The sequence below is a fragment of the Chinchilla lanigera genome, unplaced genomic scaffold (assembly GCF_000276665.1).
Source record: "Chinchilla lanigera isolate Chin_1 unplaced genomic scaffold, ChiLan1.0 scaffold00027, whole genome shotgun sequence".
NCBI classification, from domain to species: domain Eukaryota; kingdom Metazoa; phylum Chordata; class Mammalia; order Rodentia; family Chinchillidae; genus Chinchilla; species Chinchilla lanigera.
The window spans coordinates 2,510,640-2,523,026 of NW_004955428.1; the positions used below are offsets into that span (position 1 = coordinate 2,510,640).

At 37.2% G+C, this 12,387-nt stretch overlaps 1 protein-coding gene across 3 annotated transcripts in view; it reads right to left on the bottom strand.

Moving 5' to 3' along the window:
- Positions 1–12,387, bottom strand: part of Ttc29 (tetratricopeptide repeat domain 29) — a 192,749-nt gene that overhangs the window by 132,142 nt on the left and 48,220 nt on the right. For 2 of the 3 annotated variants that reach the window (XM_013515339.1, XM_013515340.1), the window contains exon 6: positions 9,361–9,429. The exons of the other annotated variant lie outside the window; for it this stretch is intronic. In XM_013515339.1, coding sequence (XP_013370793.1) covers positions 9,361–9,429 — 69 coding nt within the window. The remainder of the gene's footprint in view (positions 1–9,360; positions 9,430–12,387) is intronic. 3 annotated transcript variants of the gene reach the window in all.

Below are 12,387 nucleotides of genomic sequence, written 5' to 3' on the forward strand. Positions count from 1 at the left end.
ATTTGATTCACGTGACCATGAGTTCCCAAACGACTTGGCTATACTTTCTAAAGGCTGGTCAGAATTTGAAAGCCCATATTATGACATAGCATAGTATTTGATTAATAATATTAAGATATGTCTGTGGTATAAAGAGAAGTAATTTGAATATGCAAGTATTTAAATATGCAAGTAATCCCTTTAAGCATGATCAACAGTGGTATGATTTCCACCTGATTTCTAATTCCAACTGTGACTAAGACCTTAACAATTATCTTACTTTCTTAGTGAAAGCTCTGAGGTTGAGTAGAGATTTACGGAGACATAATGCAGACTGCTTTTATCTGAAAATTTTGAATTCAATATTACCAAGAAGGATATTGTAAAAGGTCATACTAGAGCAATCATTTTGAAAAAGCTTAAAGTAAATATCAATAAAGATAATGAATCAGACTTTCCAATTTGGCTTATAGCATATAACTTCCTCAAAGTCCCCCTTTTGTCCCCAAGTAAACTTTATCGTGGCAGTGCCTGGCAAGATCTCTACTATCAGTCTTTCTTTTTCTTTTCCTACTGTCAATCTTTCAGGAGGACAAGAACATGTGTTTAGTTTAAGTGTCCAGGGACTGTCCTCTTCTGGAATGTATCAAAGGGTTAACAATATTTTTACTCATGAAATGGGGCAGAGGGAAGCAGAGTGGTTACACTGAGTTGTCACAAGAATAAAAATTAACAAAAACAGAATGGAAAAGAGAAGTCCTAAGGAGTATCTGCATCTCCTGAGGGGAAGTAAGTTTGTTGTGCTAGGGATCACTAGCATGTCTGTCATTACCGTGAGTGCCTAAGATCCCAGTACTGACTATGGAAAGGAAGACTTAAAAACTATTGCAAACTAAATGCAACTAAGAGGTTTTCTACCGGGCACATAACCAGATAGTCTGCAAATGTTTTATGTAAATCAGGGAAGAACACAGAGTCCGATGTTTCACTGGAGGCAGTGAGGATAGCCATCCATAGATACCAGGAGGAGTTAGGTTATTGCAGTGATATGAAATAGTTTTGGTTTTTTTTGTTAGTTTTTTTCTGTTTTTTTTTCCTGTACTGGGAATTGAACTCATGACCTTGCACTTGCCCAGGCAGGCACTGTGCCGCTGAGCTAAATCCCCAGCCCCCTGAAATAGTTTTGGAAAATATATCTTAAGACAGTACTGTGAACAATTTTGTGAAGTGAGCATACACATATACACAAAGGTAACCTAAGCCTCAATTTTATTTTATTATTTAACAAATACATGAAATTTACATAAACAATGAAGAATTTGACATGCACTTGTAGTTTTATGCTTAAAGGAAAGTACTTTTAAAATAAAACTACTACAGGGGAGTTTAACTTTGTCTAAAGCTCATGCAAACAAGAAATCCATCCATTTGTTTAAAAACATAAACAAAACCCAGACCATGCTGTAAACTGCAAAATGCTTGGTAGGATGTTAAGACAAACACTATGTAGAGAAAATAGGATTTTATATATTTGGATATTATCCAAATTGTTGCTTAGCCCTCTTCTCTGTACAACATCTCTGAAAGTTTATAGATATTTGTTGTATCACAGCAGATGTCTAGAACAAATATTAAGAAAAGGAGAATGTATATGATCTCTCCCATTTTAGTTTTTTTTTTAAAGTAGGAAGATTGACTAGATATTAGCACAAATGGGTTTAAATGTGAAGCTGCCATAAAAGCAGGAACATAAATGTAATTCTCCCAGCCGCTATTTTGATGCACATTTTTGATTCCATGAATATTTTATGAAATGGCCCAAACTAAAGCCATATAACATTCCTGCATTACTGATGCTTGCGCCCGTAAGCTACGAACATTAGAAGCATGATTGAGTGCATTAAAATGAACTCATTCAGCAGTGCATTGATTACTTGAAGGGGGAGGGAAACAAAAAAAGAGAAAAAAAAGAAAAACAGAAAAAGGACTTGCTCTGCTTAAGAAAACAACACACAAATCCAAAGTTTGTGAGATGATAGGGTGAAAGCCAAGTTTTAACAAAATAATGTTTCATAAATAAAGTGCGACTCCAGACCCGACATTAATTAGGCAAGGTGTTAATTATGTCCAAAGATGGCTTCTGGTATTGTTCAGGTAATTTAAAATGTCACAATCTCTAAGATGCATAGACCGGTCTGTTTTAGCTCCGTGCATCAGCAATTCTGAAAGTAGCTAATTATTTCCTTTTCTATCAACTTGTACATTTGCCAGTAAAAATAAAATGCAGTGGAAACAAATCGCATGAAAATAACTTGACAGGTCCACAAGGCCTGTTTCTTCAGCAGCACTGATATACATCTTAAGCATATTTAGTTCTAAATTGTGCACATTTGTTGAGGACTTTAGGGAAATATTCCACTTTAGTTTAAAACAGCAACCTAAAGGAACAATAAAGGTTTATGTATATTATATTACAGTTTAATCCGGAGCTACTGGACATCTTTGGCATAAGTTACTATTCTGTACAATGTAGGCATAAAATCTGCTGGAAGCAATATTGAACAGTAAGCAGCAAAAAGAGAAAAATGTTATTGCTCCTTTGTAAAAACAAAAGACATTGCTCTCCATTTTGGCTTAACTGCATGAACAATTTATATTATCTTTCCATTTTTACATTCAATTATGATAATTATAATGGCGCTAGACATGCTGCAATAGTTAAGGGCTCACCACACTTCCAGTGGAAACTATCACTTTCAAGGGTTTATCTCCTGTCGGAGGAGATTTGTTGTGTGCTATAATCCACTGCATACCAATGCAAAATGAGATGCAGGAAAACAAAGATTTTGTTCTGCAATTCAATAGCAACTCTAATAAACTGAGAGGAATATGTGCCCATAACTTTTAAGTAGCTACTTTGGGGTACTTAGAAGGAATTTAACATGCTATTTTAAATATGGAAACCTTTATCTTTTTTGACCACAGATTTCAGGTGAATGTTATAGGAATGCCAGCGCACGCTGGTTACAGAGTGGGTCACTAAACCAGACAATGCAAACGGTCCTGGGAAGACAGGAAGACAGGCCCGGAGGAACTCACCAAGGCCTTTATTACTGCTGTTGGCAAAACTAGGCTGGGTTAGTTTCTAAAAATCCAGAAAATCTGCCTTAACCTCCAAAGTATTCTGGAGGAATTATTATTAATTGCTGCTGTTTATGAGTTGTGATCAGTGTACAAGTTTAACTGCTCTATGTCAGTAAACCTCAAAGTGCTGGTTTCTCTTTGAGTTTTGTAATTTTAGGGATTAAACACTAACCACTTTTGCTCTTAATAGCACATATCTGAGCGTGTTGTATCTACTCAAAAAATTTAAAATATAACAGAATCCAAAACTAATTTATGCATATTCTGGTTTCTCTTCAGATCACATAAATCTTTTGCCTTTTACAAAATTAATTTATGTGTTAATGAATGTACCATTTATATTGTGTATAAATATAAATATTGTGTACAAACAGGACATTAGCCTCTAATAAATCCTATAAAGTTTGTAGAATTTACTATTCTCCTCATATAACATTCACCTCACTTAAAAATAGGAAGTAAAAAGTGTTGGCAGGCATAAAAGTCTGAGGAGAAATAGAGTCTATATTGATATTAGATCAAATAGTAAATTATGTTGCTTGGATTTAATAACATGACTCTCACCTGAAGTACATTTTGCTCATGGTTTTAAAAATAAAACTACATCCAACCTTACTCATATATGTTTACGTGAACAATGAGATAGATGTGGAGACATGGAACAAAGAACAGGTACTGAATATAGAAGACAAGAGAGAGGAGAGAGTATTAACCATTAACACACCCTCCCCCACACACACCTTCGCTTTGATGGACAACGAACAGGTGTTATTTTGGATATTACAAAAACAGAGTGAAACCAGAGACAGAAATATTAGTACAACACTTAATATGTGCAGATGACCTTATTTGACCCTTGTTAGTATCTATAGAGTGCCTATATTTTAAGAGACAAAACCCCTGAGCTGCAGAGATTGTCTTACCTAAATTCACATTCCAAGTAGGTGGCAGAGCTGATGCTTTGAGCCTGCTGGGTTAGTATGCCACATGTTTGACTTTTAGGCAAAGCCCAAGGTCTGAACCTCAACACCATAATGTAATCGCACCATTCCCACACTGTTTCTGATCACCCTGAGGATCTGAGACAAGGATCACAACATCAAGCTCAAAATGTAGTTGCAGTCCATGCTCGATTAATTGCATCAGCTTCAGACTGAATGCCTGGTGCTTCATAGACATTCAATAACTTTTGGTGTGATGTCTAGTTTTTGCTGTTGTGTCTTTCAAGTTCATCATTTGGAGCGAATCTGATAGATCCCTTGTGTGGGATGTCTTAAAACATAAATGTTATGGGGGGGTTGTCACGTATTCATATTAAATGCCATTTAGGATATTAATTGGAAAGGACTTCATCCAACTGTAACACAATCATCTTTCTGTTACTGATCAACTGTCCCTCTGCAGAAGTACTTCTGGGATACACTTTTTCTCAGTCAGAGGAAACGCTGCCTTCAGACCAGTTGATTCAGTGTAGCAACTGCAGGCTGGGCAGAGCTATACTAGGCTCCTTGCAAAGCTTTGAAACAGAAAAACCCTCAGCAAAGAAGGAGCTTCAGAATGAGGCTGCCTCTCTGTGCTACTCGTTAAGCAGTAAATAATTAAAACACCTTGAAAAAGACAGGTAAAATACAAGCTGCAATGTCAGTAACACAGACATGAAAGAGAAAGGGAAGAAAATGAATTTAAAAAAAAGGAGTGAAATAATTCATTTGAAGCTCTAATAAAGTTTCATTTGCGGTCTTGTTTAAAGATATATCAGGCTTTAGGGATGTAACCTAATTACATTTTTATTCTAAGTTCCATTCAAAGATCTTGGACTTTGATTCTTTAACACAGATCAAACATGGTATAATTTTCTCATGGCTATCAATACTTAAAAAGGATCTCTTCATTAAATACCATAAGGTCTTATGAATGTGTACACATCGTAGATGGAGAATAAACTGACACGACCCAAAAAGGGACAATTGTTTTATATAGAAATAGCAATGCTAATCCATTTGATTTTTTAAAAATTTAAATTATTAGATTCATTTATGTAGAAACGTAAAGTGACTCTAATATTGGGCTCGTTATTTGCATCTTTGAAAATGTATATGAGGAGCTGCTTTCTAAATTCATTTGTGGGATTTCTGCCAAAAAGGAAGCATGGGAAGAAGTAGCCAGAGGTTGACAGGTTTGTAGTCACCCAGAGATTGAAGGGGAGAGGTACTTTCCCAAGGACTGCGGTTTGCCTCAGACTCCCAGAGACCAGTGTATTAACGCCACCAATGATCAGATCAGACACATAGTTGACTGACTATTCCACCTCTTTACTAGGAAACCTGAATGCCTTAATGGTTTGCTTTTCCAGAGAGTCTTTTAGGGAGAGTTTCCTCAAAGGGACTTTTAATGGGGAACAGTAGAAGCAATTCACAAGTGGGGGAAAGTTGATACAAAGGGTTTCTTTAACTGAAGAGAGAAGAAATAATGTTCTCAACGAACTTGCTTAGTTGTACTAGCGGTGGGCCTAGGATTTATATACTCTAACAGGAAAACCTGCAGAGAACTTTGGGAGTTTTTGCCAGACTTGTTTTTGTTTGTTTTTTCTCTTTCAAATTTCTACAATATCATCCCTAAATTTATTTTTCAAAGTTAAACATTTAATAAGACCCTTTGTTACTTTAAAAGTCATTTTCTCTCAAATCTTCTTGTAAATAGAGAAGGCTTTATTGTTACAAATTTTAAAATGTGATTGCAATTTAAACAGAAAATGAGTTATTACTAATCACAATATACTTGTAAAAATTCTATTATTAACAAATAACAAAAATGTTATTGCCTCACAACTGTTAGTGTAGAAATAAAATACCAGGTTTAGAAAGACAAATAAATTTGTAATGTTCACTGTACTTAGGGTGACCAATCCATGCTAATTTACCAGGGACTTTCCATGTTCCAAACAAAGGTCACAAGTCCTGGAACTCCCTCAGTCACGGGCAAACTTGGATGACAGTCCTACCGCTGAACCAAAATACAAAAGAACATTGACAATATCATTCAATAAAGCAAAAGAAAATGCACTGTAGTTAGCAAAAGCAAAATGCAATGTACTTATTTTAAGGGCAAAAAATGTATCAGTGGAAATAACATACTGCAGGGAAAAGTCTTAAAATATTAAAAATGAGACCATCAATCACTCAAAATGTACTTAATTTGCTCGTTTCCTTCTATATCTTTACTGTATCCATTCACAGTTTTTGCAATTGTAAAGAACTGAGTATAATTTTGTGTTTATCAAGATTATTTTATTTAAACTACTTTTCATGTTGCATATTTTCCTAACTGCATTTTGAGAGGCTGTATATTGTTCTCTTACCTTCCAAAACCATTTACATGATTCACGATATTACCGGCAACACACATAAATGTTACTTTGTGGAAACACGATTATCATTGTTATTACTTGATAGTGGAAGAAGTGTTAAGTGGCACTTCACAATTATTCAAATTGATTTTTTAAAAGTTGCTTATTTTCCTATATACTCATTGTGTTTCCTCTGTGGTGAATTATCTGTATCCTTATGTATATAATTACAATTGACTTAACATTTTTCTTAACAACTGATGTATGCTTTACATAGAATATAGCTCTGAATTCTTTGTTATTATGCTGGGTATAAAGTTATTCTTTTCTTTCTTGCAATCCCCTGCCTTATAACTAAATAATGACGCTGTCTCTGTGTTGTGATGTCTGGAAGTCATCCTGGCTTTGTATTTATACAGCCAGCGCTCGCCTCAGTCTCCTCACTGAACTTGGTGCCTCCTAAACCTTCCCTGTTTCTAGTTTCCCCTAGCTGTGTAAGTCACTCTACATGCAATTAGTGACAACCAAATGCACACTTGGATTTCAGTACATGACAAAAGGCTTATTACTCAGTGGTACAAACTGTCCTGCTCCCACTGACTCAATTTACCAAGCTTTTTTCTCTTCAACTTTGCCTTCCATATCTGGAAGGCTATTACATTGGTTAACCTTGATGGAATTAGTTTTTAAAATTGCCTTCATAACAGCTCATCTAGATAATCTAGAAGGGTAATGCAGATTGAGTAACGAGGGACTTTGTCCCAGTGCTCAGTGAAGCAATAGGGTACTCACCTGCTGCCCCATGGGACACTTGGGCTCCCTTAGAGTGGAGGAAAAAGCATGAAGGCAAATGATATGATCATCAGGCAACTGAAAGAGGACACAGAAAGGGAGATAGGATTTTTTTTTCCTGATTTTCTCTGGGCCAGTCTAATTTCAGGAGCGTTTTCTTAAGATACGTGAAAGAAAAATAAACCAAGAAGGTTGACTTTGCAAGCTCTCTGCTAAGCAAATCTTAGTACACAGTGTTGGGTAGGGTAAGCAAAAATACCCAGTATCTCAAGACATAGGTATCTATGCTGGGTCTGACATGCTGTAGTCAATTAATATTAATCAGACTTTAAACAGGAGGAAACCCTGCAATATGTGATGAGAATGAACCTTAAGAACATCATACTAAATGAAACAAGCCAGTCACAAAAGGGCAAATACTGCCTGATTGCACTTATATGAGGAATCTAAAGTAGTCAAACTCACAGAAGCAAAGAATAAATGTTGGCTGCCAGGAGTAGGGAAAGAAGGCAGTGTGGGGAGTTGCAGAGAGACAGGACTAATACTGCAGTTATACAAGATGAGCCAGTTCTAGAGATCTCTACAATGCTATGCCCATAACAGCAATGATATATTATGAATTTAAAGACTTAAAAGTATAGAACTCAGATGGGCCTGACAGCACACTCCTGTAATCCCAACCCTCTGGGAGACTGAGGCAGGAATATCACAAGTTTGATCCAAGGCTGTGAGCACTGTAGCGGGATCCTGTTTCAAAATAAAACTTAAAGAAGTCTAGCTGGGGATGTAGTTCAGTGCAAATACAAAGGCCTTGAGTTGAATTTCTCATACCTCAACAAAGAAACAAAGAATAGATCTCATGTCAAGATTTCTTAACCATGATAAAGTAAAAATAAATTTTAAAAAAGATTTAAAAATTAAAAATTCAACTTCTCATAATCCTAGTTTCTGCCTCATCTTTAAAATGTAGATGACATCACTCCATTCATAAATGAGAAAGAACACTTTACTTTATATATCAATGTGCTTTCTTTCTCCACTCTACTGCCATTATATGCATTGCATATATATCAGATTTAAGTTTGTCTAAATGCTACCTTGAATCAGCTTGAAAAACCATGTGTAGAGAACTTATTTACATGTATTAAATATGATAGAGAAAGGGGAAAGGGATCTGACAAAGATTAAGAGCTCTGGATACAAATGTAGCCCTACTACTATGCTCATGGCAGAATCACTTAACTACAACATTTTCTTTCATTTTATTCATCTGTCAAATTAGCATCCAGACTAGAGTACTTTGAGGATCCTTTATGGCTCTCCAATTCATCCATATAAAAGAATGGAACATGTAATTTCCCAGTCCAGTTTTCAACAATTGAGAACTATTCCTTTATTTTTTAAATTCATCTTCATCTGTACTTCTATACAGATAAGCTTTCTCTGACCCTTCTTATAGGTACCCATTCTTTTGGCATCTTCTTCTTGGACATTAGTTTTTAGGGATCTTGAGCAATTATAAAAATTACTTATCAGAGAACAATCCTTGCTTCTTCTATTCCCCATCAAAGCTATTGCCCTTCCATGTATCAAGTCACTTGGGTGCAGTAGCCCAGCACCAAAAGGGAATAATAGGCATGTGCTGGAAGGCAGTGAAGCTCAGAGATAGGAGGGTGTGCTCTAAGAACCTAATTCCCACACAAAAGCCATCTTACCACTCAGATAGACAATGGGGAAGCTATGCATGGAGCAATGCCTCACCTCTGTGTATGTGTGATATTTGTAGAAAAAAGATGAGTAAATCTTGAACATGAGCAAGAGGCTTTGCTTCTTGATCAAAAGCACAAGCTCAAATGAAATAGCTGACAAGAAAGTTTTCCTGAATTGTTTTGTGGTAAGTGTGCAGGGTCTATGTAGACCAATGATGGGCACTTGGAGGAGATTCAGGAGTGGAGCAGGAGAAGGACAGGACCAAGGCAGAATGTCAGGAGTCAAAAGGACAAGGCAATAGGTGAGGGAACTGCCAGAGAAAGAAAAAGAAAAACACTAGAGACTAAGATGGAGCAGTTGGGTGGGATCCCAACAGTGAAAGTACTTACTCGTGCTGATGCCCATGGCTCCCCAAAATGGCGCCTCTGAGGACTTTCTCAGAGAACTCACTTGCACTCCTGTGAGAGGGACACTGTAATAGTGAGGAAGAACAGGAAAAGAGAAGCTGCCTTACTAAAGGCCTGAGGGCAAAGCCAACCATCCGACTCTTCAGTAATCCCTTTACTCCTAACAGGATGCTCTGGAGAATGAGAATTATTTTTTAACAATTAAAAGAGACAATATTAGGCTCCATCTCTGTTTTTCATGTGGGCATTATTTTCACACTCCACTAAGTCAGTAAGTGGACACAGAGTTTTTAATGACAGGTCCTTCAATAGCCATTTAACAGCCAGAGGAATCAGAGCTGGAAGTGAATTTAAAGCTGCTATCGTCTCCTTCAACCTCCTCATTTTAGAGATGAGGCGAGAAGAAGCACCATGATGAAATAACGTGCCTGGATTCACACAGTTTACCAGCAGTGGCAATGTTGACAGAGAACCTCAGTGTGCGGTCCAGTCAGAAGCCTTTTCTGCTGCTGCACTTCATCTCCAGTAAATGTCTGCCTTCAAGACCAAGGTAGTTGTTCACTGTCTACCAACTATCACTCACTGAACCCCTGAAACCTTCCTCCCATTTTTCTAGTGTTCCTGTAGGTGTGGGCTTCCTTTTCTACCTGGTAATCATTCACTGAATTTATGCATTTAATTAGCCTCATTCCCAGCCCCTACCACCTCAAAGTTTCCTAATTTGTTAAGAGGGTGATTGGATCTATAAGAGTACTTTCATCTTCATGATTCTCTCGTTAACAGTAAAAACCTTCTGTCCTTTTCCATACTTACTGAGTGCGTGGGGTGTGTATGTGTGTGTGCATGTGCACATGTGTTTAGCTAGTTAGGCTTCATCCAATTGAAAAATAATACAGATACAAAGTTACTAATTCTAACAGTAGAAACGTGCATATCATAGGAAATATGTCTCCCCATCACTCCACATCACCAATATCCTTTCCTAGAGGCTATCCCACTTGAGATTTTGTGTATTTCATGGGCTTTAAATCCCTTCAACAATGCTTATATCGCCATTAATTTTTAATAAGATGAAAGACAAAATAAAATACTACACTAAAAGTTGATATATCTTCTGCATGCCTTTTAGTTATTAAGGCTGTTTCCCTAATAAACTAGCAAATGTTATTCAAGACAAATAAGAAATTACAATAAGATTTCTATCAATTTTGATGTGACATCTTTGATTTTATTAAATTATTATATTTTTGCTATTTTTGAGAACTGAATATTGTGATAATCAACCTCCTTTCAAATGCTAAAGGATAAAAATAAAGTCACATTTATAATGGAATGAATGTAGGATAAAGTAAAAAGTCAAAAAGCTCGGAGAAGATTGTTTATATAGGATATTAAGAAGTTTTTGACAATCATCTTGTGTTGTTTTTAGATAATATTCAATCATAGTTGTTTTATATGCCAAGAGTTTAAAATGAAGGAACATTACATGCTTCATATATATATTGTGTCATATCACTCTATCATTGATACATTCTTTTCTTTTCCTAAAATAACATTTTTTCTTACCTAAGGAAATCATTGATACCATGTGGAATGCTGTGTTAGCTTTTAGGGGGCTTCCATAACAAAGTAGCATAAACTAGATGACTCACATAACAGAAATTTGTGTTCTCACAGTTGTGAAGCCTGGAACTCTGAAATCAAGATATCAGCAAAATTAATTTCTTCTGCAGACTATGACATAGAATCTGTCTCATGCCTCTGCCCTAGCTTCTGGCAGCCACAGACATTTCTTGATTTTAGAGGCATTTTTCATTTCTTTATATAACCTTTCCCCTGTGTATGTCTGTCTCCACATCCAAATTTCCCCTTTTTATAAGGTGAGAGTCATTGGATTAGGGTTCACCATAATAGCCTCATCTTAAATTTATCATCTGTAAAGAACCTATTTCTCACTAAGGTCACATTCATGGGTGCTGGAGGGTAAGAATTTGCCATTTTTCGTGGGTTCACAGTTTGGATCTGAAGCCCCTTACCCCCATCCCCAATGTTCATAGAGTGTGGTTGCCAGGCCATAGTGCTATTGGCAGGTGCTGGCACCTTTAGGAGGGAGGGCCTACTGGAAGGAAGTTAGGTCACTGAAGACAAGCTCTTGAAGGGTATATCGGGATGGGACCCTGCAGCCTTCCTCTCTTTCTCTTTGCTTCTCTGCCAGTATGGGAGGAATAACTCTACTCTACTACATGCTCCCCATCATGATGTTCTGCCTCATCACAGGCCCAAAACAATGGAGCCAACTGACCATGGACTGAAACCTCTGAAATTGTGAGTGAAAGTAAACCTTTCCTCCTTTTAAGTTGATTTTCATGGCTATTTTGTCATAGCAATGGAAATCTGAGCTAGCACAAACCCACAACAAATATGACTGGAGAAGTCCTCTGAAATGAAAAAGTAAAATCATGACCTATGTGTCCCGTAGTTGTCCTACCTTAGCAGTGAGAGGCGTCAGTACCAACTAGGGAGGAGAAGCAGAGTAAAGGCAGTGTGCAGACGGGGACAGGAGGCTGCAGGGTGGGTTGAAAAATGCCTTCCCCACCAAGCTACAAGAGAAACAGAATCACAGACATGGTTTCAAGTAACGTCCATGGGGAAGAACACTGCCAAGGCAAGTGCGGGATTAAAGAAGAGAGGCGATAGAGCAGGGTCAGATTGTACATAAGGAAAGTCTTAAGCTTCATTGCAGGATGTCTGCATTTGACAGGATGAGACCTGTGCTCTGCTTGGGCCTCAAAGCCTAACTCCTCAAATTGTTAAGCATCTTCCTTGGGATACAACTGTGGCCTCTGCAAGGTATAAGCAGTCACCAGGAAAGCTGCCAACAGAAGGAGCTTTGCTCCAACGGCCTGAAAGTTCTCTGGTTAATAGACACTCTGGTTTCATTCCCCCAGGTCAATGGGAATGGGTACACCTCACACGATTGTCTCTATTTTTTGTTTTTCTGTGATTTTG